Source organism: Drosophila teissieri, chromosome 3R (genome assembly GCF_016746235.2).
Source record: "Drosophila teissieri strain GT53w chromosome 3R, Prin_Dtei_1.1, whole genome shotgun sequence".
Classification (NCBI taxonomy): Eukaryota; Metazoa; Arthropoda; class Insecta; order Diptera; family Drosophilidae; genus Drosophila; species Drosophila teissieri.
Genome location: NC_053032.1, coordinates 31,426,765 through 31,445,518, shown reverse-complemented (window position 1 = coordinate 31,445,518; position 18,754 = coordinate 31,426,765). Strand labels below are relative to the sequence as shown.

At 44.2% G+C, this 18,754-nt stretch overlaps 1 protein-coding gene across 2 annotated transcripts in view; it reads right to left on the bottom strand.

Annotated features, from left to right (window-relative positions):
• LOC122621467 (G protein-coupled receptor kinase 2) overlaps positions 1-18,754 on the bottom strand; it is a 52,196-nt gene that overhangs the window by 23,060 nt on the left and 10,382 nt on the right. For both annotated transcript variants that reach the window (XM_043799325.1, XM_043799326.1), the window contains one exon: positions 2,248-2,732. In XM_043799325.1, the coding sequence (XP_043655260.1) occupies positions 2,248-2,299 (52 nt within the window). In that variant the 5' untranslated portion in view covers positions 2,300-2,732. The remainder of the gene's footprint in view (positions 1-2,247; positions 2,733-18,754) is intronic.

Here is an 18,754-nt window from a genome sequence, read left to right as displayed (position 1 = left end):
AGCAGCTGCTGGTTCGTCGTCCGAGGGGCGTGGCCTTCCAGCCATTGGATGGGCCAGCAATCACGGATTGCCGCACCACAATCGCACCACTTGCACCACCAACGAACCACCAGAGACCCTGATAAGCCGCCTCTGTGACGCACTGCTTCCGCGGAGTGACGTAGGTCGCTCAAGTCCCCGACTCCGACATCCGACATGCGACCCCTGATCCCGATCCCAATCCCAATGCTGATTCCGATTCCGATCCGATCCGATTCGGTGCCACACATGTAAGTGTACGTACTGCAGATAGCAGCGGCAATCTGAAAACTGATACGGCACAATTGGCTTGCAGACCTACTGTGACAGGCAATGACTTCTACTTGACTTGCAAGCTCGTTTGGGTCGGCAGAAGTGCCATTTGAGTATCAAATTAAACAGGGCAATTCGATGGAGCAAAAATAGCCGTGTGATAGGCAGCAATCAGCTTGCACCGCCCCTTAATTCATGAGTTTAAGCATCAGCTACCCTTTTTTCTAAGGAAGAGTAGTGCTTTTCCACGCAGCCACATGAGTCAAGTTGGGCTTATGGGAAGCTGTACTTCTTGGACTGCTAAAGTGCGCCGAAAGTCCTGCAATCTCGTGGAGATGCCAGAGTTTTCATACCAGCAATCCGACAGCAATAAGTCCTTGTAAGTGAGTGACTAAGAAACGAACAATCAGCCCCGCTTCTTACATTTGCATTTGCTTTCGCATACTTTAGCTGAAGTATAACATTCAGCAATAACTTTGCTAGCCGGAAAATATGACGGGCAGGGCCAGAACTTTTCCGGACCAGGAATCAAGCTGAATAATGCAGACTAGCATAATAGCAAAATGGCAGAATGGGACTGAAAAACTTTATGGCAATGGATTTGCCTCTCGTTGCCGCCGCCGGCAGTTGGCGGCGCGACTTCATTTCAGGCCATCTCTCCATCTCCTCATCTCTTCCTGCTGCCCGAAGACAAATTCACTTTCTGACTCGTAAAATGTATTGCAAATGTGAATGCTCATCCCGCTGCGGAGACATTTGCCTGGCAGCTCCTAGCCCATTGCCATTCCGCCGCTCTGCTCTAAAATATTACATTACTACAAATTGAAATTTTGCGCACGTTTCTGTCATTTAAATCTGTTGAGGCGGCCCGAAAACCAAACGAACCAAAGTATCTGGCAGATGGCAGGGGGGAGGGGGACTGCTTTTACTATCTGCCAGGCGGCAATAAAATAAATAACATTTAAAATGAAATATTTGATTGCGCACATGCAAAAGGATGCGATACAGTCAGTTGGGGCATGCAACATGTTGGGATGTGCAAGATACCCGAGATACCGACGATGTCGGCATCGAGTGAAGGTGACCTTTGCTGGCGGCGCTTGCACAAACTTCTTTCTCCGTCTAATGCATAACTTTGCATAAATTTCCCACAACCTAATCGCCAAAGTTGACTCTGCTGTAAATAAACAGAACAATGGCGCCAAGCAACAAGGAAAGCGCGCTGCTTGGCGCTGGTGGGCGGAGTTTCCCGGGATGACACTGAACTTGCCGGAGGAAGAGGAGGAGCAGGAGGCGGAGGAGGAGGCATGGGCGTGGGCCCTGCAATTGAAGTGTGACCTCGATAACGAAGTGAAGTGTATCTGCGGGAGCGTCCATCCAATAGAGCACTTAAAGCCCGGCACCCGGCACCATGGAGCATGGAGCATGAAAATGAATAAGTTGCTGGAGCGCAAACATTTAACGCTTCATTAACTTTAGATAAAACCCAGGACCAGCCCGAGCAGCGACCGAGGACCAAGTCGACGACAGGGACAGCCCCACTTCCTCCCCTGTCGATGCGAAAATTCCAGCCCAACTTCAGCGCCTCCAATTAAACAGACCACCATTCAGTACCTTTAGTTGGATGGGGCAGCCAAAATCGATGGCAGGTGACAACACTGGCCACTCCAGCACTTGAGTTACGGCCTCCTTCAGAGAAGAGGCGCAATTTGACGAATGCCAAGATGCTTTACTGTAGCAGTTGAAGGAATTTCCCCGAATTGAATTAAAGCCACTTTTCCAAGCTTGTTGAACTGGCAAATTGAAATATCCTGAATAAAACCTGAAAGCACATATTAAAGCTAAAATACCGCCAAGTCTACCGGCAGTAATTGGCAATATATGCAAAGAAAGTCGGCACTCAAGTGCTTAGATATTCACTTCCCCAGAAAATAAAGGCACTTGCCAGCCACTCACCTTCTCTCGCTTTCAAGTAGACCGTATTGGCCACAATATTCTCTAATTCCATTAGTTCCAGGTTGGCGGTTTTTTAATGAATCCTTTGGCGCTCCCGAAAAATAGTCGTAGTCGCAGTCGCAGTCAAACTGGCTGGTGCTCCCGTTCTCCCCTTTGCTGTTTCTCCTGTGTGTTGGCCGGCCTTCGTTTGAACAGGACTCCTTTGAACAGGGATCCCTTTCTGCTTTCTGCGTTCGGCTTTCTTTTGGGGGCTGGGCGACTCCTTAGACTTGCAAATCTACGGCTGGCTGGCTAATTTGTGGCCGTCGTCTGGCGTCCAGCGTTGCGGTATTTGGCAGCAGGGTTTCGGTCTCGGTTTCAGACACAGGCGTCATTTAGTTTCAAGATTGGAATTTGCAAGGCCGAAAATGTGCCCTTTTTGCTAGTTGAGCCAATTTGCGCTTGATTGAATGCTGTAAAACCGTCGGCCAATGGATCTCCTCAATCTGCAAGGAAATTTAAGCGATAAATATCTTAGTTCATTTGATTTGACAGGGGATAAAGGAGGTCCTTTCGACTTAGGTGCGGTTTCAATGGGCCCATATAAGTTGGCACAACTATTAGTGAGCCCTCAGAGTTCCTACAATCAATTTGGCGAAAAGTCTTTGGCTGATTTTCCAATTGCACAACTATTCGTTAAATAATCTCTCTTTAAATAATCACTTAAAGACAAAATTCATTATATTTTCCGAAATGATGAGCGAAAACCACAATACCCTTTTGGCTGCTCGTAAATATGAAGTATTCACGTGTGCACATATATCATTTTAGCCGCAGCTTTGTGACTCAAGTTCGCCTTTTGAGAGCAGTTGGTGCACATTATGTCTACGTGTACTTGTTGTTCTACCTGTTTGCGACAAAAGAGCTGCGTGCCATGATAAAGTTTGCATATTTATGTACACGGAAAGGTATATGGAAATTCCTAATCACTAAATAATGCCTAAAAACTACCAAAAGAGAACTTAAAATCCCAGAAAAATATTATATGTTATTCAACGCATTTTGAATACAAACACACTTAGGGATAGATTTATAAATTCACTATGTGATGAGGGTATGTATCGACTTTTTTGTCTGTGTATTTCTAGGCGTGTGTGAGTGCCATGAGTGTGTGTGCTGGTGGTTTGGGGCAAGGCAAAAACAGAGGGGAGTCGAGCTGGAAAGCCACAGCATACTTAGCCCACCTTGACGGCTGTTGGCCTTCTGGAGGTGTCAGTAATGTTGTGGTCGTCAGTGTGTCGCATTTATTAATCATGGCCCCACTGACAGGGCAGCTCCACAGTACGGATACACAAGGTATGGTGGATAGCCGATGCTGAGACCCCGTTTCTGGAGTGGGAGCATTTCCTGCTACGGCTACGTGTGGGAATGCTGTGCGAACTCACAAAGAGCGAGTGCCCCGACCAACTAATAGCAAAATAATTGAATGACACAAGCTTTCTTCGGCGGCGCAGGGCATTTGCATGTTTGAAGGGTCCCTCGGCTGTACGCTGTGTGATTTTGAAATTTCTTTATTGGAAATTCCGTTTTTATGGCACTTATCAACTGCTGTGTGCGTCACAAATGTGATGGTGTTAGAGCCAGATCTTTCGAATTCAATTTATTGGATCCTCGCACAGGCGGCTTTTAATTAAAAATGAACTCATGAAGCTAGATATATGTATATAGATCTATTTGTTGCGGAACAGCCAGCCAAAACGCACCATGTGCTGGAGGCTGGAGGCACATCCATCAAGGCGGGAAAGTGTGGCCATGCGAGTGTTTATTTTCCAAACAAATTTCAAGCGAAAACAGCGGCCCCTTTTGCAGCCCAAATTAATTGTATCTGGCATGTTCCAATCAAGCTAAAAATATTGGGAGCCCTCTCTAATAAACTTTACGGGCTTTTATGTGCGCCATGTATTATTCAGGGTGGCTGGGGTCATTTCACATTTCATTCACACGCCGTGGAGGTGCGGCGGCATAAAGTGCGTTCTAGCAGCATCTAAAATGGCCCAGAGGAGTGGGCTCAGATTGCAGAGCATCGACGACGTATCCTGTCTAGTTCACGATGGCGGGAATCGGAGGAGGGAGGAGGCAGCCGGGCTGCGCACGTTAAAAGCCTCTTTATTGAACATTTGCGCCATTAGGCCCGTTTGCCGATGCTCCTGCTCCTGCTGATGCTGCTCCTGGTGCTGATGGTGATGCTGCTGTCACGACGACGACGACGTTGGCATAAAAAACTCAACCGCCAAACGATGTTGTCAGTCATCCAGCCATACACTCACACTCATACTCACACCCCCATCACCATCCACATCACCATCCACATTCACATCAACTTTTACACAGTTGGCCACGTGTGTGCCTGCAGCAAGCGACGCCATTATGAAAATGTTGCGAAATGGCGCAAATGTGCATGGGCTCATAACGAAATTAAGCGGCAGCATTACAGTCACTTTTTCAACACTTCCTGCAAAAGAGGCAACAAAGCTAGCTAATGTCGTTTTCGATACAAAAAATATGAAAGACGTATCAATCTTTATGTCACTGAAATATGGTGCGAAGTTTACATTCTGTATAGGAAAAGATTAATTTCCAAGATAGTTGGGTAATAACTTCTAATTGCCTAAAGATTCATTTCCAAGATAGTTGGGTAATCACATATAATTGTCAAACTGTAAGGCTATTTATGCGTCACATAAGACTTTAATATGGACCATTCTAGTCAAACTACCAGTCATGTGTTACACACCCGTAACTCTAGTTATCCACAAAGTGAAGATTGCTCTCCCCGACAATCCCTCCCGCGCACATCCAATTAGGGTTTCCTCAGGGCATCCTATCCATGTTGCCACAAGGCCCTCGCCTTGCCCCAAGCTGCCTTTGCTATGGCCACCATTACCATTCAAACCGCGCACCTTTGTCACCTCGTCGCAGGCAAATAGCTCCTATCTGCCCCACTTTGTTGGGCATCGAAGCATCTCAGTAACTTGGATTCGGGCGTAAGGAGTGACTCAATGCTGGTCCGAGAAGCAGGGGGAGTATCGAGGACCCACTGACAGCGGCCTCAGTTCAGGAGCGCATTAACTAAATTATGGAGAGGAGCAGATGCCGTCGTTGGGGCGGTGTAAGCAGCCTCAAGCTCTCAAGCTATTGACTTATTAATTAAGACAAAGCAGCAGCCAGCCCCAAATGTCAGTCCACAGAAGATGGGGGGAGTGGGGGCTGAGACGAGGCATATCATCCCTTATCACATTTATGACAGTCATGGACATAACCAGAGCTTGGGAATACGTCAATTTAAATGCCAAACGCAAGGTTCCTCGTCTCACCCCGCACTGCGAGAAGTATTCAAAGGCCTGTTTAAATGGGCAATTCTGATACTGGAAGCATGACATCGCGATTTTCTCGCAGTGCAGGGGCTCCACTCGCAAATCACCACGGCCCATGCATAGTCAAGTAGGCAGGGCAGGAATAGCGACACGAAGGAGCAGTTTGCAGCTGACGGAGGACAACCTCAACCTCAACCTCAATCATGGGAATGCCCAAAACGGATATCCTCAGCGCGTTTTGCCCGACTCCGTGAGTTATGGAGTCGCCTGCATCCTGTTTCTGTCTGCATTCTGCTGCTGATGCCAGCAAAAAAGCAGAAAGCGGAGCAAATAAGGAAGAGTCGCCGGGCAAAGCGAGTCATATTGCCCACTTGGCTTTCGTTTTTATTTGCTGCCTTCCGTATACTTTTTCCATCTATTTTTCGGGTCCCCGCATATTTTTGCGCTTAAGCTTCGTTATGGTTGCTCCACCCAGCTCGGCGCTTCTTTCTGGCTGGCTTTCCCACTTTCCTGCTTTCCCACTTTCCTGCTTTCCCGCTTTTCCCCTTTAAGCCGTGTTAATTTCGCTCTGAATGCGCAATTTATTTGCGTTAAACTTGGACGTGCATGTGGGCGGTCGGTCTATCCAATATGTGGTTGCCTCCACTACATCCCACTCCCCGGATTTTGACTTTGGCTCCGACTGGGTGCGGCTTCCTCCACTGGCTGGATGGCCGGGTGGCCGGGTAAAGGATCAACTTTTCGCCAGGCGCCCTGCGGAATGGCATGTCCTTTGCACACACGTGCAGAGAACTCGCTCGAAATGTTTTCACTTTAATTTGCAGTCGCTGCAAAATTTTAATCAGCTCTCCCCCTCGCCGACTCTATGCTTTGTGCGCGCGCCTCTCTGCTTTTCCATTTTCCGCTTTTCTTAGCATTATGAGTTCGTAATTAGAAATGCGAGGCGATTTGGCGAGCGGCACAAAAAGTTTGCCATTTGGCGTGGACAATGCTTGAAAGGAAAGTGGCACAAAAAGCGTTTCGCTTTGAACATCCTGGAAGCTATTTAAACTCTATTTAAACCAAACTAAAGGTACCAGAATCCTACTAAAAATCCAAACACGATAACATCCCATCAACGGAGTAATAATTTCGAGTTTCGAAATAGTTCCCAAGCAGGTCCAAGTAGAATCATCTAGTTACAATAGGTTAAAGTTAGCACAGTGATAATTCTCGCAGTTTCCATTCTCCCCCCGCTGAAATAAAATTCCCACCGCTTGACAAGCAAACACAATTCGTATTTGTGTACGAGCCCCAACCACTATTAATTCGAACAGCATGTGATTTTTGCAGTGTGCAATGTTCAACACACGATAGTTTCGATACTATTACAGATAGCGTATGTCAATGTATTTTTTCTTAAAGAGAATTTTGTTCTCTTTACGATGATGAAAAAATATTTCTTGTATTTACAACAACAACAAAAATATGAGTACTTTATTCAAAACGTAGACTTAAGAGATAAGAAAAAATTGACCACTATTAATTCGAACGCTGCGCAAGCTTACCGTTATCTCAAAAGAAGAACAAAACAAAAGCAACCAATCTAACGGAATCACTATCTAGTTAAAATCTGCAAATAATAACACAATGCAGAATGCAAAAAAATTTAAATTACTGCAGATCAGTCAAAGTTTAGCAACGATGGCACGTGGTAAACCTATTTGCACCGAAATCAGAATATTGATTAGGGATTATTATAAATCTGGGAAGACAATCACAGATATAAGCAAACAACTTAACTTGTCTAAGTCGTCGGTCCATGGGGTTATTCAATTGTTCAAGAAAACTGGGAACATTGAAAGTAATATCGCAAAAAGAGGCCGAACATCAGCAATAACTTCCCGTGACAAAAGGGAACTGGCCAAAATTGTCAAGTCTGATCGTCGCCAATCTTTAAGAAATTTGGCTTCAGAGTGGTCGCAGAAAATTGGAAAAACTGTGAAACGAGAATGGACGCGACAGCAGTTAAAAAATATTGGATATGGATTCTATAAAGTATGTTTTATTATACTTTTTATATCATAACCAATAACTTATCTGACTCGTAGGCCAAGGAAAAACCCTTGCTTACGCTTCGTCAAAAAAAAAAGCGTTTGCAATGGGCTCGTGAAAGGATGTCTTGGACTCAAAGACAATGGGACACCATCATATTTAGCGATGAAGCTAAATTTGATGTAAGTGTCGGCGATACAAGAAAACGAGTAATCCGTACAAAGGGAGAAGCATATCATAAAGACTGCCTTAAAAGGACAGTAAAGTTTCCTGCAAGCCTTATGGTATGGGGATGTATGTCTGCCAAAGGGTTAGGAAAACTACATTTTATTGAAGGAACGGTTAACGCTGCAAAATATATTAATATTTTGGAAGATAGTTTGCTGCCATCAATACCAAAACTGGCAGACTGTGGTGAATTCACCTTTCAGCAGGACGGAGCATCATCGCACACAGCCAAAACAACAAAAAATTGGCTTCAATATAAACAAATGGAGGTTTTAGATTGGCCAGCAAATAGTCCTGATCTAAGCCCCATTGAAAATATTTGGTGGCTAATGAAAAGAAAGCTTCGCAATGAGCCACAAAGGAACATTTCTGACCTTAAAATAAAATTGCAAGAGATGTGGGACTCGATTTCTCGAGAACATTGCCAAAATTTGTTGAAATCAATGCCAAAACGTATTAAATGTGTAATACAGGCCAAAGGTGACGTTACACAATTTTAATTTATATTAATTTGTTATATTAAGCAGCGTTCGAATTAATAGTGGTCAATTTTTTCTTATCTCTTAAGTCTACGTTTTGAATAAAGTACTCATATTTTTGTTGTTGTTGTAAATACAAGAAATATTTTTTTATCATCGTAAAGAGAACAAAATTCTCTTTAAGAAAAAATACATTGACATACGCTATCTGTAATAGTATCGAAACTATCGTGTGTTGAACATTGCACACTGCAAAAATCACATGCTGTTCGAATTAATAGTGGTTGGGGCTCGTACTATATAAGTATACTTGGCTGCCCAGTCGACCGCAAAGACGTGTCAGTAGGTGTTGTATAACATTGCAGTCGCATTAACACATCGAGGGGCGCTGACGGCCGAGGGTCGCCAGTAAAGACGGCCACAAGTATGTGGTTGGTTAGTCGGGCCAATACTCGATTGACTTATGATAATGCATAATGGAAAATGGACGAGCACCAGCGCCACAGCATCGGAACTACACTTTCAGGTCGGTTGATATCGGAAACCAGAGACAAGACAGCGACACTTCTGAAGCTGCGAACAACTAGAACAACAAAGAACGTAGTTTAAACCGCAGAACTTTGGGATGCTTCTCTTTGGACTACCCTGTCAGCACGGCGCTAAGCCAGTCTTTATGCTATGAAATATGTGTGTAGGACCAGATTGTAGCACGAATCTGGAGCAAGTAATCCCTGTCCAGTATGCCGGACTGGTGTCATTTGTCCTGCTGGCAATCAATAAGGCAGCGCGCCAACAACTATGCCAAAAATGACCCAGTTTGGTGGAGTCCGGAGCCACAGACCCTCGGCAAGGACATCAATGCAGCTGCCAACCATTTTTCCCTCGACCATCGTTCTCCCGTTTTAAATTTTCCTGGCATGACAGCTATGCGGTGTGGGTTGGAAAACAAGTGCGACTGGTCGAGATTGCTCTTGATTGGTTCCCTCTGCTCCTGCTGTTCCCCCGCCTTATCGCCACTGCTCATTTTTCTTCTTTTGAAAAGGGTTGAGTTAGAGAGCCAACAGTAGGAAATTATGATTCGACCCGCATTGCGAACGATTGAGTTCCACTCGCAAAACACGTGTCTGCAGGCCCTCTCGACCTCTCGGGAGATTCTGCTGCCATTGGAAACGCTTCGAGTTGCTGGTGAAAGCGAGATACACTTAAAAACTGCAGCATACTTTGAGGCGCACTGAAGCGTTGGATTGCCAGAGGTCCTGGCTCAGATCACGGATGTCTGGTTGTCTGGATGTCCTGCCCCGACTGCTTCGACCTGTTTGCATGCATAATTTGCCCCTTCACTCAGATATGCATATGCAAAGAGGACCCCCGCACATATGGTGCATATTCCATGTGTGTGAGTGTGAGTGTGTGTGTATGTGTGCGAATGTGAAGAGAGGAATGCTTTTTCGTCCTTTATTCATGTTTCCTTTTTTTGATTTCCCCAAACGCTGTCACCGCTTGACTCCCAGGACTCTCTCTTTGCTAATTTGCGCTTTAATAAATTTCATCTGAATTTTGTGCACAATGAGCTCTCGTTCTCCACCATTTTTGGGCGTGGCAAAGGGCGCCATCAAAAGCATTTTATTAGAATATATGTGGCACGAAAACGTTTCCCCGAACAAACATTTTTCCACATTGGCTTCCATTGAATAAAACTCTTATTTTACTCGTTTGATAAGTCTTTGCACTTTATTTCTGCGGTTAGTTGATTTCGTTGTTTTTGCATTTACACTTTTAACAAATATATCGTATTTCTACATATATTGCTTTTAGAAAAAAGTAAGCAATTTTTTCACCCACGAACAACATTTTTTATAGTTTGCCTTTGTAAAAAAAGTATTCCCATAGCACATTCCATTTGATTCCTTTTTTTTAAATCTCTTTTTTTGTTTTAGGACAAATGTTTTAGTTGACTTTTTAAATATTTCCCCAACAAAAAAGGCTTTCCGTAAAGTGGTTTTTGCCAGAAACAATGTATTTCCATTGCAGATCGCTAAAGTTTGTTTGAAAACGTTCTTCATTCATTTTCTGAAGGGTTTGCGAGTGTGTGGCAGCGCACAAGTTATGATTTATGCATGTGGGTCATTGCTGTCAACACAAAGTGAAATAAGGCAAACATATTGCCACCGCCCTGGAACAATAACAAGGCACAAAGAGACCGGATGCTGGGCAGGAAGAGGAGCAGGAGGAGGAGGAGGAGGAGGAGGAGAACCTTCGGATTTTACGCCTCAATAGGCCCCAAAATACAAACACAAACATGTGCACTTGTGCGAGAAGGCCTCCGCCCAAGCCGAAAAGTATTTAAACTTATGCAACATTTCCAAGAAGGCCCATCGAATATTTATGTGAGAATGATTTATGAATATAACATAAGACCTGGCAACCTAGGAAATGCGGTTGCCCTCCTCTTGCTATAGTTCTAAATATTAATTGAAAGTGATGGAAAAATATACCCTGCCAACTGTAGCTGCCTTTCAATTTGAACGACTCATCAAAATGCTTTAAGTGCCAACGGGCGTATACGCAATTTCCCTAGACGCAATACCAAAGCATACTTTTGAGCGTTTCGTCAGCTGTCAACGGTTATGAAGGCAGAAACAAATCAATGGTTTATCAGTGGTTTATTTGCTTTCAGACGTTGACATCCATTTATTTTGTCCATGGCATCTCCTATTATTTCATGTTGAATTCTTGTGTGTGCTAAGTGAGCTGGAAATGCGTGCAATTTGTTCAGTAATTTCTGTTTTACAATTGAGTTTAGAGTTTGGGATGGAGCATATATTTAGTATGTCTAAGGCCTTCATTTAAAACTTTGTGCTTGCTACAATTTACTCCAATAATACGAGTGGTTTTACCCCTTCTCAGTTCTTTTTGAAACATCAAAGCTGGCGAAACTCATCATTTTCCCTCTTCACATCCAAAACATTTTGATAGACTTTTTCGAAGCACTTTTCCGCCACGGTTTTAGCTGTGACCCTGAGCTCGATTAGCATATTTTTTTGTTAGCTACTTAAAAATCGATTTATGCGCTGCCACAAAAAAGCATTGACAGGCAATTAAAGTCTCCGAAAGAAAGCTAATGAAATGCTTGGTCCTGGAGAAACCCATCGCTGTGTGAAAGCACCAAGCACAAAGCACAAAGCACATAGCACGCATCATCAACATTTTTCTTCCTTTTATTCCAGAGTTTTAATTTTTTCGGCGCCTGCTCTCTGCTCTGCGCTCGTCCTTTGATCAGTGACAGTAAAGAAATAGATTAAAAGTCCATTAAATTACGGCAGTGCCTCCAATATCAATGCCAATGTGGAGCAGTGAAGCAATGGCATCGTGAAATTTATTGCATCCCGAAAAAGGGGGAAAAATTAAAAGGACTATAAAAGTAATGGTAAACATTAAGCTGGGTATTCCAAAGGGATAGACCTTTAGATACCTTGCAAATGTTACAAAAAAAAAAGTTGCTCTAAAATGCATATTCCCTGTAAATTGTAATAAAATTTGCCTTTGAATATAAAATTGATTTTTATTATTTATTTATGGTTAATTCCACAGAATCGAAACGACTTTTTGCTACCACCTAGATTTTCTTGGTTAATGAATGCTTCTGGGTTCTGGCTTCTGGGACTTATTCTAAAATGCCGCTGTGCCCTGACACCTAAAGCGCCTCCAAATGCGAGGCATAAATAATGTCATAGATAAAATGCGAAGGTACGCAAGGTGGCAGAGTGCAGAGTGGCAGCGAGAGACGGGCTTAAATATTCAAAGCGAGCGCGGAGTAAATGATTCACAGCCTGCCAAGATATATGAGCTCCAGCAATTGCAAGTTAAATATTTACAAGCCAGCCACCGCTACCGCTGGCGGAGATGCCACGAGTAAATGCCATGTGCGTGCGACTTTGTTATCGGCCAAGTTATAAATTGGGCTTTAAGCAGCCCCAAGCCCCACCTTTTGGTGGGGCAGCCGCTTTATGGCGCCCATAAAATATGATGGGCGCCGATATCCAGTATCCAGTTCCAGCTACACCCAGACATCCGCATCCACATCCACATCCTGCCGCATTTCGGTTCGCTCACCTACGTAATTGAATAGAGCACTCCCATAATGAAGTCGACTGGCTGTCGGAGCAGCTGAATCTCGATGGGACCGCAAAGTCAGCAAACATCGGAAGCATTTGCCTGGCGGGCAGGCAGATGAGGAAAACTAAGAGCAGGAGCAGGAGCAGCGGAGCACGGGCGAAAGCCTGCGCAGGAGCAGGATTTTCATTTCATTTTCGATGTATTTTCGATGGTAGTTGGAAAAATGCGTCTGCGGCCAACACCAGCGACCATCAGCGACCATCAGTCCGTGGCTGTTTGCATCAAATAAATGGGCAATACAGACAGACAGTGGAACATCCCTTGGGCTGCGATGGACGATACACAGAGTTAGGGTTATTCAATCTATTTGATGCCGGGCAGGCTTTTGGTTTTGGTCCTAGTTCATTTGCACCCCGCTCGCTTTAATTGCCGGTCGAAAGGATTGGCAGACGGAGCGACCGGCTTTGATTAGCTCTTAGATAAATTGCTTTTGGCGCTCACTGATTGCTAACAGGGCCACTTTGCGGGACTTATTAATGGGCGGGGATTATGAATGCGAGGGAATTGAATGCGAGAGGCAATCAAGCGGCTGACAGATCCTGGTCAAGTCAAATACAAACAACAAAACAGCAAAACACGAACTAGACCAGCCCACATCACATCAATAAAACCAAACTGAATTCAGCTGAAGCTGAAGCCGAAGCTGATGGCCGAGAAGAAAACACGTTTGGCCGGCTCTTGAGCTGGCCATTACCGCTTGAGCGGGCCTCTTTCTTGGCCTCTTTCTAGGACACTTGAACTTGGCTTAGGGGAGTTTACGCTTCATTGAGCCATGAGATTTCATTAATAAAAAATGGCAAAAATGGAAAGCAGCCCCGGGAACAAGAACGCCTGAGCGCCTGAACGCCAGAACGCCTTGGAAAGCTGCAGGGAAATGGTTTCCAGCTTTGGGGCGAGGTGGCAGGCGGATTTAACTATTCATGAGTGAAAGTCGCAGTCGCGCACACAAACGGGACAAGCGAAAAGTGGGAATGATGGGCGATGGGCGGAGGGCATCAGGGTAAACACCATGAAAAATAAGTGGAAACTCGGGAGTGGGGGCATATCACAGATACTAAAAGGAATAATAAAGTATACCCTAAAAGCCGCAACGGGTACTCAAGAAGTGTGGCGAGCTAGTTCAAATGGCAGGGAATTTATTAGATTATCAGCTTCCCATTTGAATCCAATCGAACCTACACATACAAGTGATGTATTCCGACGATTAATTTAATTTACATTTCCCATACCTAATTGCTGATTCTACACTGGAGTCATCATAGTTAATGGACGCTAACCTGTAGCGCTTTCGTGCCACATCAAATGTGATTCAGCACTCTGATCGGACACGCCCGTAATATCCGACTGTCAAGGACCTGGGAGCATTCAAGCCCTGTTCCGAAATTGGAAAAACATGTTCTCCGATGCCGATGCCGAATGCCAAGTGCAGATGGTTGGGGAGGGATCCAAGATGGGGGAACAGACAGTCCGTGAAAAGCGGAAGCATGTTACAACGGTTCCTGCGCGTTCAGTTGCGAACAGCGGGACAAAAGCCGTGTATATATGTACGTATGTACGTGTGTTCGTAGAGGAAGTAGGCCCCGAAAGATAACTGAGCTGGGCCAATGGGAAATGGGAAATGGAAAATCTGCGCCTGCTGGTAGCCGGATTTTCTCTAATTTCTGGCGCTGGGGGCGACATTTTAATTGAAATGTACGTGGCCCTAATCAACGGAACAAAAGCTGAGCGAAGATTGGGAAAATCCCATGACCCTCGCTCGCCTGCAGGCCCAAGTACAGAACAAATTTCTGGGAAAACTACGACATGTTAACAGCAATCAGGAGCAGCAGCAGAAGTAGGAGAGCAAGTCCAGATATACCAGATACCAGATAGCTTATTACGAAACGCTTTTGGCCAGGCAAACACAATCACAATAACAATTCCTGCACAAATGTGTACGGGGCAAATACTTGTTTGCAATATTATGTAGATTACGGCCGAGAAGGTTGCGTTTGCTCGTTTCATTTCGGTTTCGGTTTCATTCCGTTGCTTTTCGTTGCGTTGCGTTGGCTCCTACGTACATTGAGTTCATAAAATGTCATGACCATAAACCCTTTCTCAGACAATTTAAGCCAAAGCAGCGTGAGGATTTGTTGGGTTACAGCGCTCAAGGTTTACGAGCCAACTGGATTTAATTCTGCGAAACTGTGCGGCCACCGAAATGGCCACACCACTTGACTCAAATCGACTCGCCTTGACTTTTCCCGACCCGCCCGTTTCTTCAGTATATATTTTCATTTATCTCTGCCATATTATTTCCCCTTACTTGACATTTTCGAACGACAGTAACTTCGTTGGCCCTGCCTCCCACATAGTTACTTGTTTTTTACCCAGTTAGTGCGAGCAGCTAACTGGTCAAACTCAATTAAGCGACTTTTCGCTTTCAGTTTTTTCAGTTCCCCCGAGTTGAGCCACATGCCACATGGAAACTTAATGTTGAACCAAAACAAAATTACCGGAGGATTAGCTATACTCATACGTAGTTCTTTAGAATTGGGGATTTTGAATGCGACACATAATAAAAAGATAAGCCCCCATACGTCAGTGGAGTACACCGAATTGTTTTCGTGGAACCCGAAAATCACAAATTAAGTAGCAAGAATTTAGCGGAAATGGAGTAATAACTAAAAGATAACAATTACAATAATAGTAATAATAAATAATAGCCAGCTCATTCGAAATTTAAACAACCCACAGCAATTGTTGTGCGCATAATTCTAAACTATTTAGTTTAATAATGCATTTTCGCATGAATTATTTCCGGTGACACCAAGCTAATTAGCATTTGCCAAATTCCAAGCAGAATTGCAACACCAACTAATGGCCTGGGTAAATTGGTTTGGGACCATGCCAACGGTTATGTTCCCTGCACCAATTGACGCCATTTTGGCCAACTTTGTTGCACTCATTATTAGCATCGCACCAGGCACTGCCACGCCCAAAAGTCGAGGTCATCGGAGGGCAGGAGCCGTTATTGGCCCGCGACTAACGTAAATGCATAAATCTGGTTAACGAGAATGACCACAAACCCCTCCGAAATCCATACAATTAGGGTTAAGAACGTCGAAAGGGAGAGGATGATTCCGAACGATTTTTGTACTCAAACAGGAGGATACTGAATGTTCTACCAGCCACAATGGCAACCACTGCCGATGCAAAACAATAGCACGAAAATGGTTTCTGTTTAAATATTTTATTCAAACGATTTTCTATTCTCCTGGCTTTCCGACACCAGCCATATTTTATTATTATTTATGCCAAAGCTCTTTGGACTGCAACTAAAGCAGTGTTGTGTGCAAACAACATGAAAACTTTGTAAAACCACTTTGCTATTAATAAAGAGAATCCATTAAACAAAATGAAAATGGCCCAGTTGGTGAAACAGTTCTTCTTAAGCCAATAGAACTCATTTGTGCCCTTTATTAAAATGAGTTCTGCAATAAGTTGAGTAACTACGACAAACTCTTTTATTTAGTATTAGAGGAAATCTGTAAATACAAATAGAGCGAGTACAAACAACGTTGAAACTTCCTTAAAAGGATTTCACTTTATGGGGCAGTTACAATATCCCTCCTTTTGAGAATCTCTCATTCATTAGAAGTTTTGTTTTGTCAACACAACAATTAGCTGCAATTAAAGTTGGGTAACAAACTTTCGACCAATGACAAAATCAGGCCTGGGCAACTTTCTAACTTGGCCAGCAGCATAAGAGGGTCAAAATGCATTCGGGCTGGGAATGGTAATGGTGGCTATGTGTCTGCCACTTGCTAATCAGCAAACAGAGAAGACCACTTCATGTCCGGCTTACCAAGTGAGCCGTGAGAAGCAACGTATGAAATGTTCCTCGAAAAATCTCGCTAAGGATTTAATTTGAGCAGAAGCTGAAGTTGAAGCTAAAGTTGAAGCTCAAGCTGCAGCTGAAGTTGAATTTCGAGCTGGCAGTTGGCAGTAAAATGAAATAAATTGCACAGAATGCTGAATGCACACGAGTAGCGTAATATTTATGCAGCGGAAGCTTCGCAGCTCCCGAGATGCTTGGCTGCATTTCAATGGCGAGTGTGTAAACACCCTTCCAAAATCATACTCATACTCATGCATACTCGTACATACACATACGTACATATATATCGTCTGCACCCTCGCTGGAAAATAAGGGAAAATTCTTGCAAATGAACACAAAATGGGGGAAAAAATTCGAATAAATTAAAAGCCTGGGTATGCGAATAGTGAATGCCTCGCAAGTGGATTCTGAGTGCTCTGCAGAACCTTTCGAGCTCAAGATCTTTCAAATCGTCCGGGTTCAAATCCCGCTGGCATACCCTGCAAATACCCAGTGCATAAAAATAAGGAAACAACAACGGGTGAGCAAAATCTTTTGTATGCAGCACAAAAGAAGCGAAAGCAGCAGAAGCAGCGAAAACCAAAGGCAGACGGAATCGAGGGAGCGACAGCCTGGCAAACACAAGTCAGGATAACTTGCCAGAAAGGGCTAAGGACCCGGACCCGAACCCGGACTCGAACCAGAAACCAGAGACCAGAAACAGGACATCAAACTGTTCCTGAGCTGAATTTTTTCCGCTTTTTCGGTGGGAGTTGCAACTTAAATATTCCAGTGACGCCTTGCAGGAAAAGTCATTGGCCTTTTCCAGCTTTTCAGGGAAAACCAGCAGCCGCAAGTCAGAGGAAGCTGGATGGCAGCTCATTAGGTGCGAGCAATCAGCGATTGACTTGTGTAACCGCCAGGAAAATCGCAGACGCGTATACTGGCTATAGCCACATCATATGATAATCATGTGATAATTTCCTTTGTGATTGCACCGGGCGTTGAGTCATACGCGTTCGTCCTATTGGAAAATGCAATTAGAAGTGCGCGGCAACAAAGTGCCAGCAAAAAAAGCAAGACAAATACAAGTAGCAGCAGCAGAGGGAAAACAAAATCGCAATAAACTAGCTCCCCGATTTGCATGGTGCGAAAATTATCGAAGCACGACACATGCAATTGGGCCATAGGCAGTCAAAGTCAAATATCCATGTAGATATACACAGATTTCCGACGGAGTGGGTGTGCAAATAGCTATTCGCGAATTGCTGATGGCGGATGGCTGATGGCGGATGAAGGTGTGACTTCTGATGAATCACTTTCGAAAGCGCATTTATCTGAAGGTGTTATGTGGATCAAGGACTGAGCACGCGAAAAACTGGGCCAGCAAACCCACTGATAACGAATCGCAGACAAATTGATTTATTAATGTCATCGGCTGTTGAGAATTAATCATGTCAATTAAGAACATTTTGGACATTCTTTTACTTCGAAACCAGAAAGATGTCATAAAACTGCTAAGCAAATATCACAAGTTCGTATGTCATTTGGTGTGAAGTTTAGCAGACTGACCCGAACACAAACCCAAACCAATCGCTCTTGCTCCATATCTCCCTTGTGATCTCGATCTGCGTAAATATTTATGGTCTTGACAGCCATACACGCATGACGCGGACTGTGCGCTCGCCTCATTTGATCGCCGCAATATGGCACTGGAATTTGTATATGCTTATTGTTATTGTTGCCGCTTTGAACAGTTCCATTCATTCGTGATAGCTGCCATACATTCCAGACGACTTCGCGTCAAGCCTTCCATTCATGCGGATTGGGGCGGAGCGGATTGGGGGCGGGGCGGGGCAACAGATCGCGGCAGAGGCTCAGCGATTCTATATTCTGTATTTTGTATTCTGTATTCTAATGGGAGACCTTGGGTGAGTTGGGAAACAACTAAAAACGAAACAACAACGGCGGCGACAGATCCCCTGATGATGATGATGATGATGATGATGATGATGATGATGATGATGATGATGATGATGATGATGATGATGATGATGGTGATGGTGATAGTGATGATGATGATATGGGGGCTCCGTTCCAACCGCGCTGGTCCGCTTGCGAAATCGCCTTTTCGTTGTGATTTTCTCAGCGGACTTGTTTTCTATTACATAATAATGAGCGTAATTACATTAAAACGTAAACACGGCCGTGTGTAAACCGCAGCAAAACAAAAAATAATGGGCGCAATAAATAATTCGCCGCTGTTTTAATTATAACCATTGGCAAATGTAATTGAAAATGTTGTTGCTGGACGCGCGGTGCGCTGCTATGAATAATTGGATATTTAAATAAATATTTTTATGACTTTAGGCTATTAT